Raw genomic sequence first — 19,363 nt, 5'->3', positions numbered from 1 at the left:
TTGAGGTCTATATTCATCACTCTCTATAATCTCTATACATTGCTAGCTAACACAAGTTTTCTTTTTCAAACCATGTCACTAAAAATAGCTGCAGACAATTTCCCACCATTGCTGGTCGGCGAGACAGAGAATTTTGTGGTGGTGAGAGAGTATGATGAAGGTAGAGACAAGGTGGCTGTAGAGGAAATGGAAAAGAGGTGTGAGATTGGCCAAAGGGGAAAGCCTTCACTTGTTACTGATCTTATGGGCGATCCGATTTGTCGGATTCGCCACTTTCCATCTCATGTTATGCTTGTAAGCAGCTGTTCATCCATTTTAATCAGTTCCACCAGCTTGTTTTTATTTTCTATGTTACACTTAAGTTAGTAAAAAGAGAAATGCATCAAAATTCATTCATGTTGCATTATCACATAATCTCTAGGTAAGAAGAACTTGGTTTGAATAAGAGATTTGATGGTATTTTTGTGAAGATAGGAGGAGGAAGTTTACATTGTGGCTGGATCCACAGAATTGGAAAAGATTTACCAAAAAATACTCCTACAGCAACACCTGTTAAATCACTAATAAAATTATTTTATTAATTTATTTTAAAAAGTTAGATAAAAATTATTATAAATATCACTGAAACTTATTTACAGAATTACCTATGATTATCCGGTCAGAAATATACTAATTATTACTAAAAAAATTATAATGAATTGAAGTGGATAAATTTTTTTACACACGTGGTCCGTTTATAAAGCTATCAATAAATTTATTAATAACAAAATTACCGCAAAATCAGAAATTACCAATAATTGTTTTTTTAACGGATGGTTTCCGTCCATGATTTCATTAATAAAATAATTATAGATAAAACGTTAGTGTAAATACCGACATAAATTTCTAACAATAAAATTATTAAATTTGACAGTGAAAAATCGCCTCCTTTTCCCTTTGTGTAGTGACAGTTATGTTTCCAGGTTGCTGAATGCGGTGAAGGAGGAGAGATGGCAGGGGTAATAAGAGCCTGTATAAAAACCGTGACAAGAGGAAGTTCAGGTTATGTAAAGCTGGCTTACATTCTGGGATTAAGGGTTTCTCCTTCTCACAGGTCTCTCTCTTTCTTTTTCTCAAAAATTGTTTGTACTTCTTTGTTTTCCTGATCATTTGCATTTAATTACTTCTCTTCCGCTACTTGATTAGAGAAGCATAAGAAGTGCAATATATTAACGCCAGTACTCTCACAAAACTACAGTGTCATTTGGGTGTTTACAGTGTTCACGAAGCGTTTCATGGCATGAACAAGCCTTCACCTGAAAACAAACAATTATGAAAACTGTTCTCTTTTTCTTATTTTTTGGGTTCTCCTTCACCTTTGAACAGCAGTTACAAGGACTGGTATACTTAAATACGCTAACCCGTGCGTATTTAAGTAAATACGCTAACCCAACCATCTAGGTGGTGGTCAAGTGGTAAAGACTTGGGACTAAGGGGTTTGCTCCCTCTGTGGTCTCAGGTTCGAGTCCTTGGTTGCTCATATGATGGCCACTGGAGGCTTACATGGTCGTTAACTTCAGGGCTCGTGGGATTAGTCGTGGTGCGCGCAAGCTGGCCCGGACACCCACGTTAATCTAAAAAAAAAATACGCTAACCCGGTGCACAAAATTTAACCCAGGTTGACTTTTATTGAAAAAATAACTAATTAATTCACGAATTAACCTGATTAATATATACATAATTCTTATGGGGGTATTGTAGCTGTATTTTGAACTTAGTTAAATTGCAACCTTAATCTGCAAAATCTAACTGCATGTTTTCTTTCTTCTATTACTCTTGTGGGTTTCCAAGAACCATTGCCACCCCCACAAAACGCACGATTAGATTCGACTATAAAGAGAAAACATTTGTTCCTCGTATATTGGAATGAGGCAAGGCAAGCTAGCTAGCTTGGCATTAACACATGAATCCAATACAAAGACTTCTTTTACCTCAGAAAAAGCTTAAGACAATTAGATACCTTGTTTTTCCCACTTTGTTACCACCTAAAATTACTTCACCAGGCACATAAATGGTCCACCACATCTACTTCCTTCACAGAATATAATACTAATTTGGTCAACAAGCACGGGCCACTATGCACAGTTCCTTTGGCAAAAGCTTATAAGATATACTATATGTATCCATGATCACAAATTCTTATTTTTAAATTCTATCATGGCCCTTATAATCTTCAAAAATGTTCCTTACTTTCCCTTTATTTTACCAACCCCAGGTACCTTTTGTACTCACATCGGACAAAAACCATCAAACAATTTATATCATGCTTGCGTTTTCTTAATACTTTCAGCTTTGGCAATGTTACAGGAGGCTTGGCATTGGCATAAAATTGGTTCAAGAAATAGAAAAAAGGTGTAAGCAACAAGGTGCAGAGTATTCATACATGGCTACAGATTGCACCAATGAATCTTCCATTAATTTGTTCACAAGAAAATGTTGTTACACAAAATTTAGGACTCTTACCATGCTAGTGCAGCCGGTTCACGCGCATTACAAGCCATTAGGCTCCGACATTGCAACCATTCGACTCACACCAAAACTCGCAGAAACAATTTACTCTCGAGTGTTTGTCGATGCAGAATTCTTCGCTAAAGATATTGGCACAATTTTGTCTAGTAAGCTCAATTTGGGCACGTTCATGGCTGCGCCCAAGAATTGTCTCTCTCAATGGGATTCAAAAACAGGAATCCTGCCCTCAAATTTCGCCATACTAAGCGTATGGAACACTAAAGAAGTGTTCAAATTACAAGTGAAGGGAGTGTCTAAATTAACACATGCATGTTGCACAGGCTCTAGGTTGCTAGATGCTTGGATGCCATGGCTAAGGCTGCCTTCATTTCCTGACGTATTTAGACAATTCGGTGTTTATTTCTTGTACGGGCTACACATGGAAGGTAAAAATGCACCGCGGCTCATGAAGGCTCTATGTGCATTTGCACATAATATGGCTAGAGATGATGATGGGTGCGGGGCCGTGGTGACTGAGGTGGGCCAGAGGGACCCTGTTAGGGAGGCGATCCCACACTGGAGGAAATTTTCATGGGCTGAAGATTTGTGGTGCATCAAGAAACTTGCTGATGAAAAACCAGATGGTGGTAGAGAATCTGAGCCGCCGGATTGGATGAAATGTGGAACTTCTTCACCGGTCATTTTTGTTGACCCACGGGATAGTTGACCGCCGCATGCCATCGTCAACACAAACATAGAATAAAAGTAAAAAATGGAAAAATAAGTATCTTCTTCTTCTATAGATTTTTCTTCAACCCTCAAAAGCATGTGTCAAGGTTGGCGTTTTCAAGTCATTTGAACTTAGTTGCAAAGCTTTGATCCATCCTGTTTCATGGGCACCGAACGGCGGGGGTCTCCTCTCTCCACCAACTGTAGCGAAGACGGTACTCCGCCTAACATTGAAGTTGGCAGCGGGATCGAGTACGAATGCTTTTATTATATGTGAGCATGGCATTTAGGGTTTTATTTTATGGTTGGGTTCTGGAGCGTAGCGCTTGTGGGTTCTTTATTGTTTGCGATGGAGATCAGCATGCTTTCATTTCTTGAAATATCTTTGCTTGCTGAATGAGATCCCTCAATTACTGCTTTGAAATAAAAAATTAATTATTATAAAAAAAAAGCCAGGAAAAAAGAGACATGTCTCTTTATCAAACATTAATCTTAGGCTCTATGAAAGAAGAAATAATAAAGAACAAAGGCTCTGACATAGCCTTAAATCTTAAACAAATACAGACAAACATAGAAATACCGTTTGCAAGTTTAGCTGATTACATTCGAATTGGGGGAGAGAGAGAAATCATGCGGGGTCCTCTGCCTGCTTGGCTGGTCAAACATGGGCTAGTTCTAGAAATAATTATGGATAAAATTATGATTATATTAATGGATTTTCAATCCAAATTAAGCTAAGCTGCAACTCTTACCAACCGATCAAATCCAGTTCCATGGCGGTATAACTTGATTGAATAGAAAAATATTGGCATTCCCTCAACTTATAGAGAAGAAATATTTAAGGCAAGGAATACAATTCCGATGGATTTAAAAAACAAAAAAAGACCATAAAGAAAATTATCAATAACTAACAAGTCTCGATTCCCAGATTACACGGTCCATCATTCATGGTTAGCTTGATTCTAAACAACCTTATGTGATTACTTCGTATCAATTAGGCTTTTGCATTGTGAACCACACCAGGTTCCACAACTACATTGTTGAAGCTCTAGCAAAACTTGAAAATATGGAGGATTCGTCTTGTAGAAGAGCTTGTGGGTTACCTTGCTCAACCTACATAATCAGAGAAATATATGTTGAAGAACTCTTCATATATATTGAAGAACAAATATTGAAAATGCTGGGAAACAATCAAGATCCCAATTAAACTAAGACGTAGGATAATTAACATGTATGTTAAACAAAAAACAGCGTGTGAATTTCTCAAAAAAGAAACAGAAAATAAGCGTACCAGGTTTCCTCGGTCAAGAACAAGGATGTTGTCCATATTCAAAACTGTGGAAATGCGATGAGCAATTGTGATCACCGTCATGGCCCTGCATTCACTGAATATAGTACTTTGTAGTACTGAACCTGTTCGAGTGTCAACATTGGCTGTGCACTCATCCAAGCAAAGTACCTGAGATTTTTTAATGTCAGTAATCACCAAACGCACAAGCACACTCTCATGTAAATGCACTCTTCCCCTCAGTTTTGTCTACAAACCTATCAAAGCCAAAGTCTTCTTAAAATTTCTAAAGAGACTGTCTGTTGATCTAACTTGGGTCGTAAGAAATGTAACTAAGAGAATGGTCACTTACTAAACTTGTATAAAACCCTAATTTTGTTTCAGCCTATAGATGGATAACAAAACATTGAGGATATCCCAGATAACCATGCAAAATATAAATCCAAGGTTTCCCCATGACTAATACATATTATCCCATGATAATTGACCAAAAAAAATATTAGATCACCCACGATCAATCCAATGTTATGCAAGCAAATCATAGTAGGTCTTCTAAAATGATCAAGGAGCCTTTTGACTTCTTGATCGATCATACATCTCATTGTCTTGTACAAACCTCCATCACATGTATTTAATCATTGTTTCAAAGAATTATATATTCACTTCCCTGGATGAATAGGTTACTTTTTCGGAAAATGTCCATCAAACAACCTTTTATACATGAAAATAACCACATTTGCTTGAAATATGCGTGTGTAAAACCATAAGAACTCAGCCCTATTCCTAAATGAGATTCTTTAGATTTTTTTACAATTCTTTTACCTTGGACAATTTAAGAAGAGCGCGTGCAAGGCAAAGGAGCTGCCTTTGCCCAACAGAAAAGGATGATCCAGATTCCTTTATGTGGATATCCAGTCCGCCTGCTGATTCTACTTCCTCTTTGACATGGCATTTCTCCAGAATATTCCAGATTTTCAAGTCATTATTCATCTGGAATGGATCTAGGTTATCCCTAGAAATTTGCAAGACTAATTATTTACAGTAGTTGATATTATTCATTCATAAAAAAGAAGAAGAAGATATTATTCAATTATTTCAAGTCAAAGAATGAATGCTGCTGACTTCAACAGGTATTAAAGAAGCACATGATCTGACACCTTATGCCAGGACAAAGGATCAGTTAAACTGTACCTTAATGACCCTTCAAATAGGAATGGACTCTGAGGAACAACAGCAAAGCATTTACGGAGATCTCTAACAGGAACATCAGTTATGTCAAGGCCATCCACGACAATACAACCACTGCATATTGGAGTTAGGCGAAAAAGGGCATTCAAAATACTAGATTTGCCAGCACCTGTTCTTGCAACAACTCCAACCTATTCAATTTAACTACATAACATGAAAACCTACATTGGAAAACTTTAGCTCCAAACACAAAATCATATGCATGTTGGGCAGTGGTCAACACAAGTCTCAATATGAGCACTAACCTTCATCCCTCCAGGAACTGTAAAATTAATTCTACGTAGTGCAGGTGGCAAAGATGGCATATATCTCATCGTAACATTCTGAAACTCAATCGTTCCTTGAAATGGCCAGTCTAGATTCAGAGACTGAGATCCCCTGAGTTCTTCTTGGGGAATGTCCATATACTGAAGAGAGTAGAATCAAGTAAGTAATTAACAGAGAAGGACATGCAATAAATAAATTTTATCTTATACCTGAAGAGCTCTCTCAACAGATACCATTTCCTTCTCGGTTTCAGTAAAACTTGTTAAGAAACTTCCTAATAGAGACACGATTGGAGCTGCATATGAGAGAGCCAAACCTACCTGCAACCAAAGATACCATCTTGAACTATAATCTGAACTCAAAATAAGTGGCATTTATCTATATGAGATTGTTAATTCAAGCAACTACCACATCTTCGGAAATAAAATGGGATAAGTAAAAAATGAAGACTGATGAGACTGAATGCCTTACCAGCCCGGGGGTGCCAAAGTTGATTGGTAAATAGTCATGAGATCCAATAACAGCCATCATGGCAACAAATGAGATGATAACTGCTGCTAACAACTAAAAGAAGATCACTAGTTAGTAGAATAACCAAAACAAATTGCAAATGCCACCCTTCACTTCCAACTGTAACTATTATTGAAAAAATCATACAAAATATAAAATTCACACACTGAATTTCTTCAAACTAAATAGATTTCTCACTGTGAAAATCAAAATTCCTCATAAAAACTTTCAATATCCCATACTTTTGTAATATTTTCCTCTCCAAGATATACATACCTGGAGACGCAGGGAAAGCCACAAACTTGCTATTATCTCCGAGTAAGATGTTCGCTGATACAAAGTCACATGCTCAATAAATTTCTCCATGAAAAAGTCCTGTTCACGATCAGCACTGTTCAGTCTCTGTGTTATTTTTCATTTTATTGCAAGTTTTAGAAACACCTATTCTTCATAACAACGAATAGAAACTCATCACGTAAGTGAGAAGGAAAAAGAAAACTATCCCCTTAATCTACTTTTAGGCCTAGCATTCAACCATATCTCATGGCTAAACAATTCAGTCACAAACTGGAAGTTAAACATACATCATAAATACTTTGAAATACACAATATAAGCAGAAACTACACATCTAGGATCAGCATTCCTGACTGAGACACTTAAAGTATTTTAAAGAATTTCTCCATATTTATGTTAGCTATGCTGATTCCATTTTCTTATTTTTATTCTTCCTTTTCTGAGATGATACAGTTGAAGAGAAATAGAAATTCAGCTGGTTGCCATTATAACAAATTATTCTCAAATGTAACAGCCAAATATCTACCTCAGACTTGAATGCCCTAATGGTGGATGCTCCATCGAGTGTCTCTGTGAAGGTTGCATATATTGGAGAACGTGAAACACTGTCCAGCCTTCGCAGTTCCCTTGATGTTGATCTGTAAAAGAACTGAAAAGGCAGCTTTTTAAGTAGACAGGTTCAAAGCTCTCTAAATATAAGAGAGATACAAATTACAGCAACTTATCTAAAAAAGATGTAATGACTTTCGAAAACATGTTATAAAATTTAAATCTTTTTTTTTCCTTAGCAAATCTCATTCCTTCAGTTACATTAGTGTGATTACATAAATGAGAGTGATTTAGAAGGCATTAGCTGCTGATCTTATAAATGAGCATCAGTTAGGACTAAGGATGTATCAAAGAAGATGGCACATTGAAGAATTTGGAATCTGAGTTGACTACTCTCGCACCATTTTCCCTGAAAGATTAAGACACAGTTGACCTAATTGCAATATACTTGGAAAAGCTCACCACTCTACGTTTTCAAACTCAAGTGGGGCTCTGTTCTGGATAATCATGGAACTTTTTAATCAATATATGTCACGTTCACCTTGGACATATCATTTTCCTTTTGAAGACTAACCGACTTCCAGTCAAACTACAGTTCCTTGAAGCTTCTAAAGTGTTCACATTAACAATAGATCTGTAATATCTTGTATTCATTTTTATGCACAAATGATTGACCTGCAGTCCAGCTGGAGTCTTCATATACTTATGAAGCATCATCCACAGTTGTATAACATCTTATATTCACTTATTTCACTTCCCCAAGGATATATCCTTGTATTTTGGTAATTAACTAGGGGATGTCAGGAATGCTCAAAGATGTTGGTGGGGGGTGGCTGGAAAGGCAGTAACATTACTATAATATAGAAATTGAGTTTCTGAAGAAACAAGCACCCAGATTTTGCAAATTTAATGTCTTTACTTGTGGGTGAAAACTTTAGAAATTCCAACTAATTTTCACAAAGGCCAAATCCAAGAATGTGACTTTTTCGATGGTGCTTAAAATAGAAGTTTCAAAGCATGACTTTTCACTTATATGCTTTGCTTTTTGGATGGAAACTGACACTAAAATTGAAATTTGAAACTGCGACAATTTTGAATTTTGAAGTCATGTATGTATTGATCTACCTGTAGCTTGCTGTAGATAAACCAAAATGGCAATAGCAGAAGCAAGAAGAAGACCTGCACGCATATATAGAACCCCTTAAGAAAATAGATTCAAGGTGGGGGAAGTGAAGGAATTGAAATTTCTGCATCATTAAACCACAGGCAAGAAATTTTTATATTACCTGCACATATGACAAAATTACTGCTATTCCCAACAGGCCAACAAAATTGGCAAGGAAAATGTTGAGGATGAAGGGAAGAGAATCATCTATTGTGTAGAGATCTGAAGAAAACCTACAAAGTAAAGTAAAATGAGTTGACTGGATAAACATTAGTGAAATTAATCACTAAGAGTATTCCTACTCACCTGTTAAGTATTCTTCCACCTGGTGTTTGATCAAAGAATTGTACGGGTGCATCAATAAGCTTATTAAGCAATGTATTATGCACCTGAACTGCAGCTCGTAACCCGCCAAACGCAAAGGAGAATGCTCTTACCAACGTTAGAGCGGAATTTATAATGCAAAATATACAGAGTACAACCTGCACTGTCAACAGTGGAATTTTACTGCAAAGCAATCATAAAATTTACTCCATGCTGTTTCATAAATGCAGGTTGAAGTGAGGACCAAGTAAACACGGCAGTATTACCATTAAAAATGAAAGCAATTACCAGATAAAAGGAAATTGAGTACTCTATCTGACTGCTCCCTGCCGTGTCAACCCAAAATGACAGCCATAGATCATTTCCATTACGAGAAGCTTGCATTAGAATAGCTGAGAGAAATATTACAACTGTGATGAACCAACCAGAAAATGCTGCATAATTCCTGCAGTGGGACAACAATTGTAAAAATTAACAATAAAACTAAATTGAAGTAGTTTTGCTAATCAGAGATTCTGCCATGAAAAGTTAATTGAAAAAAGTAATTACTTGTATACAGCAAGTTCAACTCTGCCCTCTTTCCGTGACTCAGCCTCAACAATCTCTTGTACTTCCTCTGAAACATGATTAGACTCCCTCTCAGGAAGGTGACTATGACTGACTTGAATAGAATCAGCCATGCTCAGTTCTTTCCCTTGAACATCAGAGAGTGCATCAAATTCGTTTTGGGGAGAAAATGCTGGATATGATGAAACTGCCAAGTCAACTGAACTTCCAACCCATGTCACTTGTCCTTTATCCATTACAACAACCATATCAGCAGAAGAAATTGCCTGAGACAGTTGAAAGCATACTTTACACTCATTTTCAAATATGTCACAAAATTCTTTTAGTATAAAAATCGAACTGTTCTTCCATGACTAGCACTGCTGGCTCAAATCCTTACTTTCAATCAACCAGTAAATTCTGCTCACAGTTTGGCTCAACTTGGGTCTTAAATAGACATGTGGATATCCAAAGAAAGACATCTACCTGTACATTGTGGGTGCAAAGAATACGAGTCTTTTGGTCCATAAAAGGACCAAGAATAGCATTGTTTAATATCCACCTAGCAACTTGTGCATCGACTGCGCTGAGCACATCATCAAGCATATATGTATCCAACCCTTGATAAATGGCCCTGTTGCATGTCAATTGGAAGAAATAGAAAAGGTTCAAGAAAAATCATCAAGAAGCTAGCTAAAATGAACAGATGAATTGAATATAACCTTGCCAAAGCAAGACGAGCTCTCTGTCCACCAGATAAGTTAATTCCTTTAGATCCAATATGAGCCATGTCACCTCCAGCCATTAGTGAAATATCAACATCTAATGCACAGGCCCGGATTGTATCTGAATATCTTCTCAAGGTAGAAAGAAAGGATTAGGAAAAACTAAATGACATGGACTTGAAAAGAACAAATGAAATACAAATTCTCTAAACAAGAAAGATGAAAATCTTGAGGACAACATCTTAATACCTTCTTGAATCATAATTTTTCCCAAACAAAATATTGTCACGTATTGTTCCAGACATAATCCACGGAACCTACAATTCCAGCAGATATCAGTACAAAAATGTTTGAATGAAAAGGTGTAATGTATGAATCCTAAAAAGAAATTTCCATAAACCTGAGGTACATATGCTACAGATCCACTTGAATGAACTGATCCATGGATGAGCGTCATTTCTCCTAGCATTGCACTTAACAAGGATGATTTACCTGAACCAACCTGAATAGATGAAGTCAGCCAAGAGAATAACGAAAGCAGGAGATACAGAAATGAGATCCTTCATGGGGAAAGAGGTCTGATCGAAGCAACCTCTTATCAAATAAAACTATAAATCTATGTACTGGTTCACTATTATTAGAATCATTTTCATAACTTCATATTGCCATGGTATTTTGTGTGTTTCAAGATTTTATATCTCATTCTGAAAATTAATAGCAACATGGTCTTAGTGTTATGGGAGGTAAGCTCGCTTGGCCGAACCATTGATGTAATGAAGCAAGGTGGCAGAGAAGACGAGCTAATCACCTATTTATGATGTACTTTCCATTTGTACAAATTGTGCATGGGTGTGTCTTTTAAGATCTCTTCACAAATCATGTACTAATCTGCACATAAAGGATCACCCAAGTCTCTACACCACATCTTAAAAGCCTATAGTTCCTATTACCCAAGCTGTTAAAAGGGGAAAAAAAATGAATTAAGATGGACAAGAAAATCTGAGTTTATTATCTCATGTACAATCAGGCAAGTTAAAATTTCTTCATTACTTTATCAAGAAAAACTCTCACAGAAGGTGAGTATCCTATTCCTACCTCCATCCAACTTACAATGTTTCAGAAGCAATTGATAGTTCATCATCAAGTCAGTACATATACGGAAATGTGGGAGAAATTGACTGTTAGAAAACATCAAGCAAAGATTTGACCTCTCCAATTATCGCAACCAATGAACCCTTTGAAAGGCACAGATTCACATGATTCAACACCAGGTTTGGTTGCTTTTCTTCACTACTTGACCAAGTACAAGAAGCATCATCCACTATGACAGCCATATCTTCACATTCAGCTTTGCATTTGAGTACATGTTTGTATTCTGAACACCAGAGGAACCTGCTCAACCGTCTAGTTGATATAAAGGCCTGGCTTACCAAGAACAGAAAATGCAGCAACCCATATCAAAACTACTGAGAACAATAATCTAGACTTCCAAAAGCACAAGATAAGCATAACTCACATCAATTAATCCATTAATGACCCATGGGAATGAATTAAGAGGAGAGATCAAATTATTAAACAGAGCCAGACAAGTGAAGACCTGTAAGAAAGATTCTAGGATTAATCAACTTTCCAAGTAGTTACCTCATGGTTGCTGGGGAACAAGCGAAAGAATTATTAAAATAAAAAAAGAACTAGAGAACTTTATCATCAATGCATCATATAAATAAGATCATAATACCGTTGCAGCATCAAGTTGATGCCCCATCAAAGTAAAAAGTCCAAAAGTGAATAGAGAGAAAAGAGTTGGTGTTGTGGCCCAAAAGAATACACACCAGGCATCCAAATATTTTCGTGTCTGACAAGAAAGGGCCAAACATAATAAATAAAAAATATTTGAACAGTTGATGAAAAGAACTAGTGTCTTACAATGCATTATTCAAAGACAGTAGAAGAATAAAAGTATACTATCATACAGCTAAGTGCTTGACTTCTGAGGATCTAGTCTCCATCAGCCAGCTAGAGAAAAGATGCTCCCAGCCATACATCTTTAAAGTTCGAATATGAGTCAAGATTTCTCCTGTCCTTCTAATCCTGTCATGTTATATTGTATACATTGTTAATCGAAGGTAATCACATGTGAATTATATTGATCCTGTTTGATAGGACTCGAAACAAGAAAATTAAACAAGGACCACATAGGAAGAAAGATAGATCTTTTCTCCTTATAAAAATAGACATTTGGAATCCAAGAAAAAACTTGCTCAAGTTGGGATTCGCCAGTCACCACAAGAGGACCGCATTGCTGAGCTTCATATGTCTACTTAGTCACAACACTCATGCAGGAGCTTGAAGACATTGAGCATTTCTAGGAAAGCATACCAATGGTCTAGGTTATAATAATCAGACTTCCGAGAATCTCAAATTCATTTTGCAGTGTTCATATAGGAATATAAATTCATACCTCTCATCTTTTTGCTTCATCATTTTCTCAGTAGCACTTGCAATCAATTCAGAAATCCATTTATTCACTGCATAAAAGAAAATTTAGTAAATATATTCCCTTAAAGCTGCAACCCATGGAATATCATCATGGCAACCCATGCATAATTCAAAGAAAGTTCTGAGATCAAAATTTTGTTGGATAGTACCTGGTATCAAAAGGATGGTTATGGCCATTCCAGAAAGAAAGGCAAACTTGACTTGTGTATACAAAAGATACAGTGCCACTCCAATTTGCAAAGGCAAGCTGAAACAATCATACAAGCTTGATATGATCACAATATTGAACAAAGATGATGCTACCAGAAAAGCAAGTCAGTCTCAAAGAAACTAAAACAGAAAACAAACTGGCATAACTACAAAAAATATTACTGAAAAATTCTTTGATTGATACTATATCATTTGAACAGAGTGACTTTGGGTAATAAGAATAAATAACATTTGACAGGGTACCTGGCTGTTATATATTCTCGCTCAACCAGTTTGTGTTAAAAAAAGAATGGGAACAGACTTTGATAGTAGGTAAATCAAGCTGCATAATAACATTTCTCTTACAAGTTCAAGATTATGTTCTTACCTCCACATATCATGGAAACTGTTACACAAGTTGACAGTTCGATCAGCATCTACTGACATAAATGTCTGTATTTCCCCCTCAGAAAATTTCGATCGCTCTGATTGGGTAACACATAGGACCTAAGTAAAAGTAACAGTGAATGTAATACTGATTATAAGCAGTGGAAGCCATAGCGTGCTTAGAAAATTGAAGACACAAGTCAAAGGACAAAACAAATAATAAAATAACAGGCTATCCATCCAGAGCAAGCCTTGAGCCATCTAGGAAGGATTTTCTGCCATTTCCAAAACAAAGACTAGATTTTTTTTGTTTGTTTCTTGAGAATGAAAAAATACTACAGTTAAAATCTATGGTGTTGTGAGAGAGAAATTGGGCAATCTAATACCATATGTTAGCCAAATGGTATGAAAGACTTCTCTGCCAACCAGGAAACCCTTTTTTCCAGGTGTGCTGATAGTATTATCTTACTTTTGCAAGAAATTTTATTATAATAAAAGGTATGAATGGAAAGAGCATGATGAAATACTGAAAATGATAATCCACAAGCAAAAAAAAGTGTTTAGAAATTGCTACCCAGGAGGTTAGAAATTGAACAGCAAGATAAAAAAGAAGAAGAAGAAGAATTACTGTTATTCATGAATTAATCAGTTTTTGTACGCAATTTGAAAATTGCTTTTGATAATGAGTTCAAAATAAATTTGGAAAATTTTACTGAAATCACAATAAATGAGATGGTGAATTTGTGATTGCTTGAAAAAATAACTTGCGACTGTGATAGAGTTTCAAAGGGACAAAGAACTTGTCACAAAGGAAGCAAGAAGGCTGGTAATCACAGTTATAGCAAATAGCTTATTTCTGAAAAGTTTGAGTAACTTTTTTCACAGATAACAAAGCTTGTGAAAAACTAATTTCAATAGGTATTAATTTCACATTAAAGATCAATACATTGATCTCAGTCCAACCAAACAAGAGTACTAATATTCACTGAATTGCATACATTTATAAAGAGACACCCAAACAGGAGAATAATTATTATTTACCTTCTGATAAATTACTGTCATGATACTAGATCGTAGCTTTAGCTTCAATTTTCCAAGATGAAACGAGTATTGTGTATCAAAAAAGGATCTGAAAATTGGGACAAGAAACAGCATTAGAGACAACATTAAAAAGAAACTTTATGCCTTTGTCACTTTGTCAAGGTTTAATGTTTGGTCCAAATGACCTTGCAGATATCAAGCTGATCCAAAAAGCTATCTGCTGCAGGATGAGGGAAGAAAAAAAAAAAAACAAGATCCTGGTTCGGAAAAGCCTTTCAGTTCCCCTGATAGCTATCGGTTGACAACTACCAAAATAAGAAATGTATTCTACTTATATCAATCCTTTACTGAAAAATTAACAAAAAGATATGATTGAAAAATATATAATTCTAAAGGGTTTTTTTTTTAATCTGGAAAACTGCTTCTAGGCTGCATGCTAGTCCTATTTTAATCAGAACTTTTAAAAAAAAGGAAGCAAAAGAGAAACAATGATATTACATTTGGAATTCAATCATAGTGGGGAAGAGGAATAAAAGGTAAAAAAAGAAAAGGACAAATTAATGATATAACAATTAATACCAAGAGAAAGATTTACTTTAAGATAGAGGTGAGGCCCAAAGATAATGCAAGAAGATAGCCATCCCATCGCATAGAATCTGAGAAGCAGTAAATAATTGTCACTGCATTTTTCCATCCATGGAAAGCCAAAAGGATGACTGAGCATAAAATTTAATAAAATAAAAAGGAAAATGCATGTGCATTATAAATAATTGCTGCAAAATTAAAAGTTAAATGAGAGAGAGATAAAGTGACTGACAGAGTTCCAGAGAAAAACTTTGTGAGAGCATAAACCTATAGACATTGTTTAAAAGTTGGAATAACTACAAGTTAAAAAAAATGATCAAACACTGGAAACCTTGCTGAAGAAACCGAATGAGCTTATTAAGAAGCAGTGGTCCCGCAAAACCAATAAAGTCATTGAACACCTGTGAAAAGTTCAAATTTTCATCATAAACATATACATTATACTCTGATACTCTTGAATACTTGAAAGTTAATTAATAGAAAATTATTCATCATTTTTCTTTAGATGTATTTTCCTCTAGTGAAGCATAATTTCATCATCAATGAGCTTATGCTAACTGATTTTTGACAAAAATAAAACATTTATTAGCCAAACTAATTTCCAAATGCTCTCAAAAGTACTGTGTAGTCCACCATCCCATCTCTTGGTTTATATTTTCTTTTCATCCTTTTCTTTTGGGTTCTGAGAGTTTTAATGGGAAAAAAACATATTTTTATTATGTTTCAAGACTCAAATATGGGTGTTGTATTCTACATATTTTCAAGAATATGTTTTCATCATCAGTGGCGAGGGGGTTTTAGTTGAGAACCTTCAGTAGGTGAATCAAATGATTGAGACAAAATCAGTATGATGAAAAAGAGAACTAACAGAGGGGGACCTTAAAACAAAGAGTTATATCAGTAATTCACAATTCAAATGAAAAACACGCTCTCCATATTTATCTAACGAATAAATGGACAATTATGCTAAAACCAGAATCAGCATCATTAGCATATAAGCATTATAACATAACAGGACTTCATGTTGAAGGAATTAAATTACCTTAAGCAGACCAAGACAAAGATACGGCCATCCGTATGCACAAAAGATTGCTTTAAAGAAGAAAGGGTTAGGACTGCTCAGCTGAACTCTCCAGCAGCTTGACAATTTATCATGACAGGTAGAAGGCTCCATGTCAGTAGGTAGCAAAAGTAAATCATCAAATCCAAGCTGCTTTATGACTCCATGATTCATCACAGAAGTGATAGTTCTGAATGTCATGTGATCCCAATAGCTCTTAGCATTTCCCTTGACAAAACATGAGGTACAAATAATCACTACTTTTTACTTTCAATGGAGGAAAAAAACTAACAATCAGCACCATAGAGAAGCATCTTATTATATACACAAGCCTCGACTCAATCATGTAATTGACACTGAATTACTCATGAAAAAGGAAACGGTGATATCGTCCTTTTCCAAAAGGAGATTTGATTCTTAAAGAAAACCAAAGACAAACAGAGTAATCCAATATGCAATGTACCATCCTGATCTAACAAACTATGAGCTTATCATAGCCAAGATATCCAATAAAGCAATCAAGGAGGGTAGATTCATATGTTGACCAGGCTTGCAAAAATATTGTATATAATTTGGGTTCAGGTTTTGTATTATACAAGACAGAGAACTAATTAAAACAAACTCTGGCCATATTTTAACAACTGCACAAATTGAAAAAATAAGTAGCTACAGAAAAAAGTTAGGGGAAGGACTAGCAGGAAACACAATTTCAAAAATTTAAAATAGATGAATGTTTCTAAGCAGCATAAGAAAAAATGTGTGGATATATATATATATATAACCCATTTAACAATTTTAAGTTATGAAAGGAAAAAGAAAAAAAGAAAAAACAGATCTTACATTGGAAATTTAAAAAGACAACAAATTACTTACAGAGTCTCCATGAAAACCCTCCTCGATGTCTGTGTCCACTGAAAGAAGTGGATCTTCCATTGAACTACAAGTTACAGTATGGCCAATAGAAATAAATATTAGAAAAATGACAAGGTCAAGCATTCACATATGTATAGAATAACACTCAACGGGAAATAAGAGACAAGATGAAGCTCCTATTATTTAAGGATGCTACAAGCAAACAAATGAATAGTGATACCTGCTCTTGGGAGATGCCCGTTTTATCCTGATAATGTTGATGGATATGCCAAACATGACATCTAACAAAACAACACAACTGTCTTTAAGGCATTTCAAGACCTGCAGCCAAAGAAGTTTCAAGCTCGCCCTTCAACTTACCAGGAAAGAAAGAAATATTGCATGCCTAAAAGTCTAAACACCATACATACTTTTGAGGAGTTTTACAAATTTATGATTTCTGTTTTGCAGAGAAAAAAAACAGAGATATCTGATTTCTACAATATCTGAACAAAACAATTAGCCAACGTAACAAAAAGCAACACAATAAATCAAGCAGGAATCTAGGATTCGGCAACATGGAGAGAGGGAATAAAAATGGAAATAGTATTACCTCCATTGAACCAAATGCTCTATGCAGATGAAGGATTCCTAATAGTGATTTCATGATCCACCAGAAACATAGGAACCGGTTGCAAAAAACATCATGTAAGCAGGCACAAATAGATGATATTATGATAACTGTCTGCATGAATTTACGAAAGAAATCTTGAGTTAATGCAACAGTTCATGGCAGCAAAACAAACAGCTTGAGATTAGAAAAGCTTACCCAGACTATCAATTGAGAACTTCTGAAAAGCCACTCATGATATGCAATAAAGTTTCCATGAAGTTCTTTATTCACCAGCAAAATCAAGTCCATAAATGAGACAAGTGCTCCCAGTAAAGGAAGAAAACGAAAAACAGTCTTTTCTTTACATCTTATCTGCACAATTACTGTAAAAATATTAATCCATTAAAGTTTTAACAACTACTTTGAGGGAGAATCTCGAGACCCTACTCAAATTCAGTGATAAAAGGGGAAAAAATAGAAGAAGATGGAAAGTCATAACAGGAAGTGAAGTGTGAAGCATCCAGAGGTTTGCCAACTTCATGTTCAACATGTGGGTTTTACAGTACAGAAACAATGTAAGAAGTTTAAGGAAACAAATGAAAGTAGATTTTTTTAATAATCAAGAAGATATGTTTAACAAAGATCCATCATCCAAGGAGGTTCCTTGGCTGGCTAAAAAAAAAGTTATTCGAGTGAATTTTCAAAAGGAACACTGCTATCTCCACTAATATTTTAGTTTAACAGGCCAACTGGGCCATCAAACCCTCATTCATTTACTTCGTTTTTCCCTTCTTTTACATTTTCAACAACCAAATAAATCAAACGTTAAAGAATCTACCCTGGGAACTCGACTGGCATTGCTTCGAGTAACTGCAAGCACCAAAATTATAACAATGGTGACAACGTTCGCACTGAATCCTGGAACTGTAAGCATGTTAAAGAAAAGCAATTTATATATAGAATAGAAGAAGCCGTTACATTACAAACAAAACCTCAATATGTATTAAAAAAAAAAGAGTAAGGATATAAATTATCAAAACACTCCGAGAATGTGTTTCCCTCCCATACCTGAAAAAAAAATTTTAAAAAAAATGGGAAGTTATATTAGAGAGAATTCCGAGAAGGAGAATATATCAAGGATAGAAAAGCACATGGGCTTAAAGAAATTCACTTTCTAGCAAACCAAACAGAGATTTCACGAGTAAAAAAAGAGTAATTGAACAGAGTAGTAATCGGAGGAAATGATAAGGAGAGGAAAGGAGAGTTGCAGAGTAGAGGGAAGAGAAGAGAGAGGGAGAGAAAAGTACGTACAAAGGGAGAATTAGGGCAAAAGAGGGACTTCTTGAACTCCATGATCTCTGAGTTTTTTGGAGCAAAACATAGACAAGACAACAAGTGTTCGTGTTGCACTAGGCTAGCAGAGAGAAAAACGGTCGAGGGATTGTTGGAGCTAGTATAACTCCACGTGTCCTTCTTTTGGACTTTCGCATTGACTGGCAATTTTAACATCACCCGGGGATGGACAGGAGTTTTGGGGCTCTTAAATCTTTTTCATTTTTCCTCCTCAAAACCAATTCTAAAATTTAATAGTAAGAAGGTTTGAGTTGGGGTTTATGCTGTTGGGTTCTAATCAAAGGCCAGGATTCAAGTCATGAAAAAAAAAAATCTTTTTAAATAGAATAAATTTTATATAAAATAAGGGGCGATTTTTTATGTCATTTACTGTTTTTATTCTTAATTTTTGTTTTTAAATTTATAAAAATATAAAAAATATTTATTTTCCGGGCTGCTCATTTAATTTGGAAATTATAATTAAGAATTACTCTATTAACCACTATCCACTTCAAAAATATCTCTTGAAATAACACAAAAATTCAATATCATCTTATGAAGGAAAGATGTTTTTGTATAAAATAACCAATGGAAAGTCAATTTTTTAAAATTTTATAAAAAAAAATCTTATAAAAATAAAAAATGGAGGGCATTTGCGGTGCAAATCAAAAT

At 35.3% G+C, this 19,363-nt stretch overlaps 2 protein-coding genes across 4 annotated transcripts; one reads left to right on the top strand and one right to left on the bottom strand.

Annotated features, from left to right (window-relative positions):
• On the top strand, positions 1-3,641 carry LOC105122920 (probable N-acetyltransferase HLS1). Its single transcript, XM_011022300.1, has 3 exons — positions 1-294; positions 963-1,093; positions 2,347-3,641. Exons 1-3 carry the CDS (start codon positions 73-75, stop codon positions 3,212-3,214), a joined length of 1,221 nt encoding a protein of 406 aa, XP_011020602.1. The 5' UTR covers positions 1-72; the 3' UTR covers positions 3,215-3,641.
• A 260-nt stretch (positions 3,642-3,901) lies between these two features.
• Positions 3,902-18,786, bottom strand: ABCC13 (multidrug resistance-associated protein 11). 3 transcript variants are annotated; one of them, XM_011022298.1, is made up of 36 exons: positions 18,671-18,784; positions 18,387-18,427; positions 18,198-18,285; positions 17,576-17,731; positions 17,360-17,491; positions 16,988-17,088; positions 16,768-16,831; positions 15,877-16,122; positions 15,166-15,235; positions 14,845-14,905; positions 14,250-14,337; positions 13,210-13,328; positions 12,782-12,879; positions 12,595-12,661; positions 12,107-12,224; positions 11,872-11,988; positions 11,650-11,730; positions 11,342-11,554; positions 10,534-10,635; positions 10,383-10,450; positions 10,131-10,262; positions 9,895-10,042; positions 9,412-9,695; positions 9,151-9,307; positions 8,845-9,020; positions 8,660-8,771; positions 8,499-8,552; positions 7,351-7,473; positions 6,806-6,904; positions 6,491-6,583; positions 6,229-6,339; positions 5,998-6,159; positions 5,696-5,883; positions 5,327-5,516; positions 4,508-4,675; positions 3,902-4,329 (listed from the first exon to the last, which is right to left on the bottom strand). In XM_011022298.1, exons 1-36 carry the CDS (start codon positions 18,710-18,712, stop codon positions 4,249-4,251), a joined length of 4,350 nt encoding a protein of 1,449 aa, XP_011020600.1. In that variant the 5' UTR covers positions 18,713-18,784; the 3' UTR covers positions 3,902-4,248. The 3 variants fall into 3 exon arrangements, 2 of the variants coding, with proteins under 2 accessions (XP_011020600.1, XP_011020601.1); XM_011022299.1 differs by lacking the exons at positions 18,387-18,427; positions 18,671-18,784 and having other exon boundaries at positions 17,576-17,742; positions 18,198-18,279; XR_841766.1 differs by lacking the exons at positions 3,902-4,329; positions 4,508-4,675 and having other exon boundaries at positions 5,696-5,806; positions 18,671-18,786.
• Positions 18,787-19,363: the final 577 nt, after the last annotated feature.

Source organism: Populus euphratica, unplaced genomic scaffold (genome assembly GCF_000495115.2).
Source record: "Populus euphratica unplaced genomic scaffold, PopEup_1.0 scaffold8.1, whole genome shotgun sequence".
NCBI lineage: Eukaryota > Viridiplantae > Streptophyta > Magnoliopsida > Malpighiales > Salicaceae > Populus > Populus euphratica.
The sequence above is the reverse complement of the archived record's forward strand: the minus strand, read 5'-3'. Positions and strand labels throughout refer to the sequence as shown.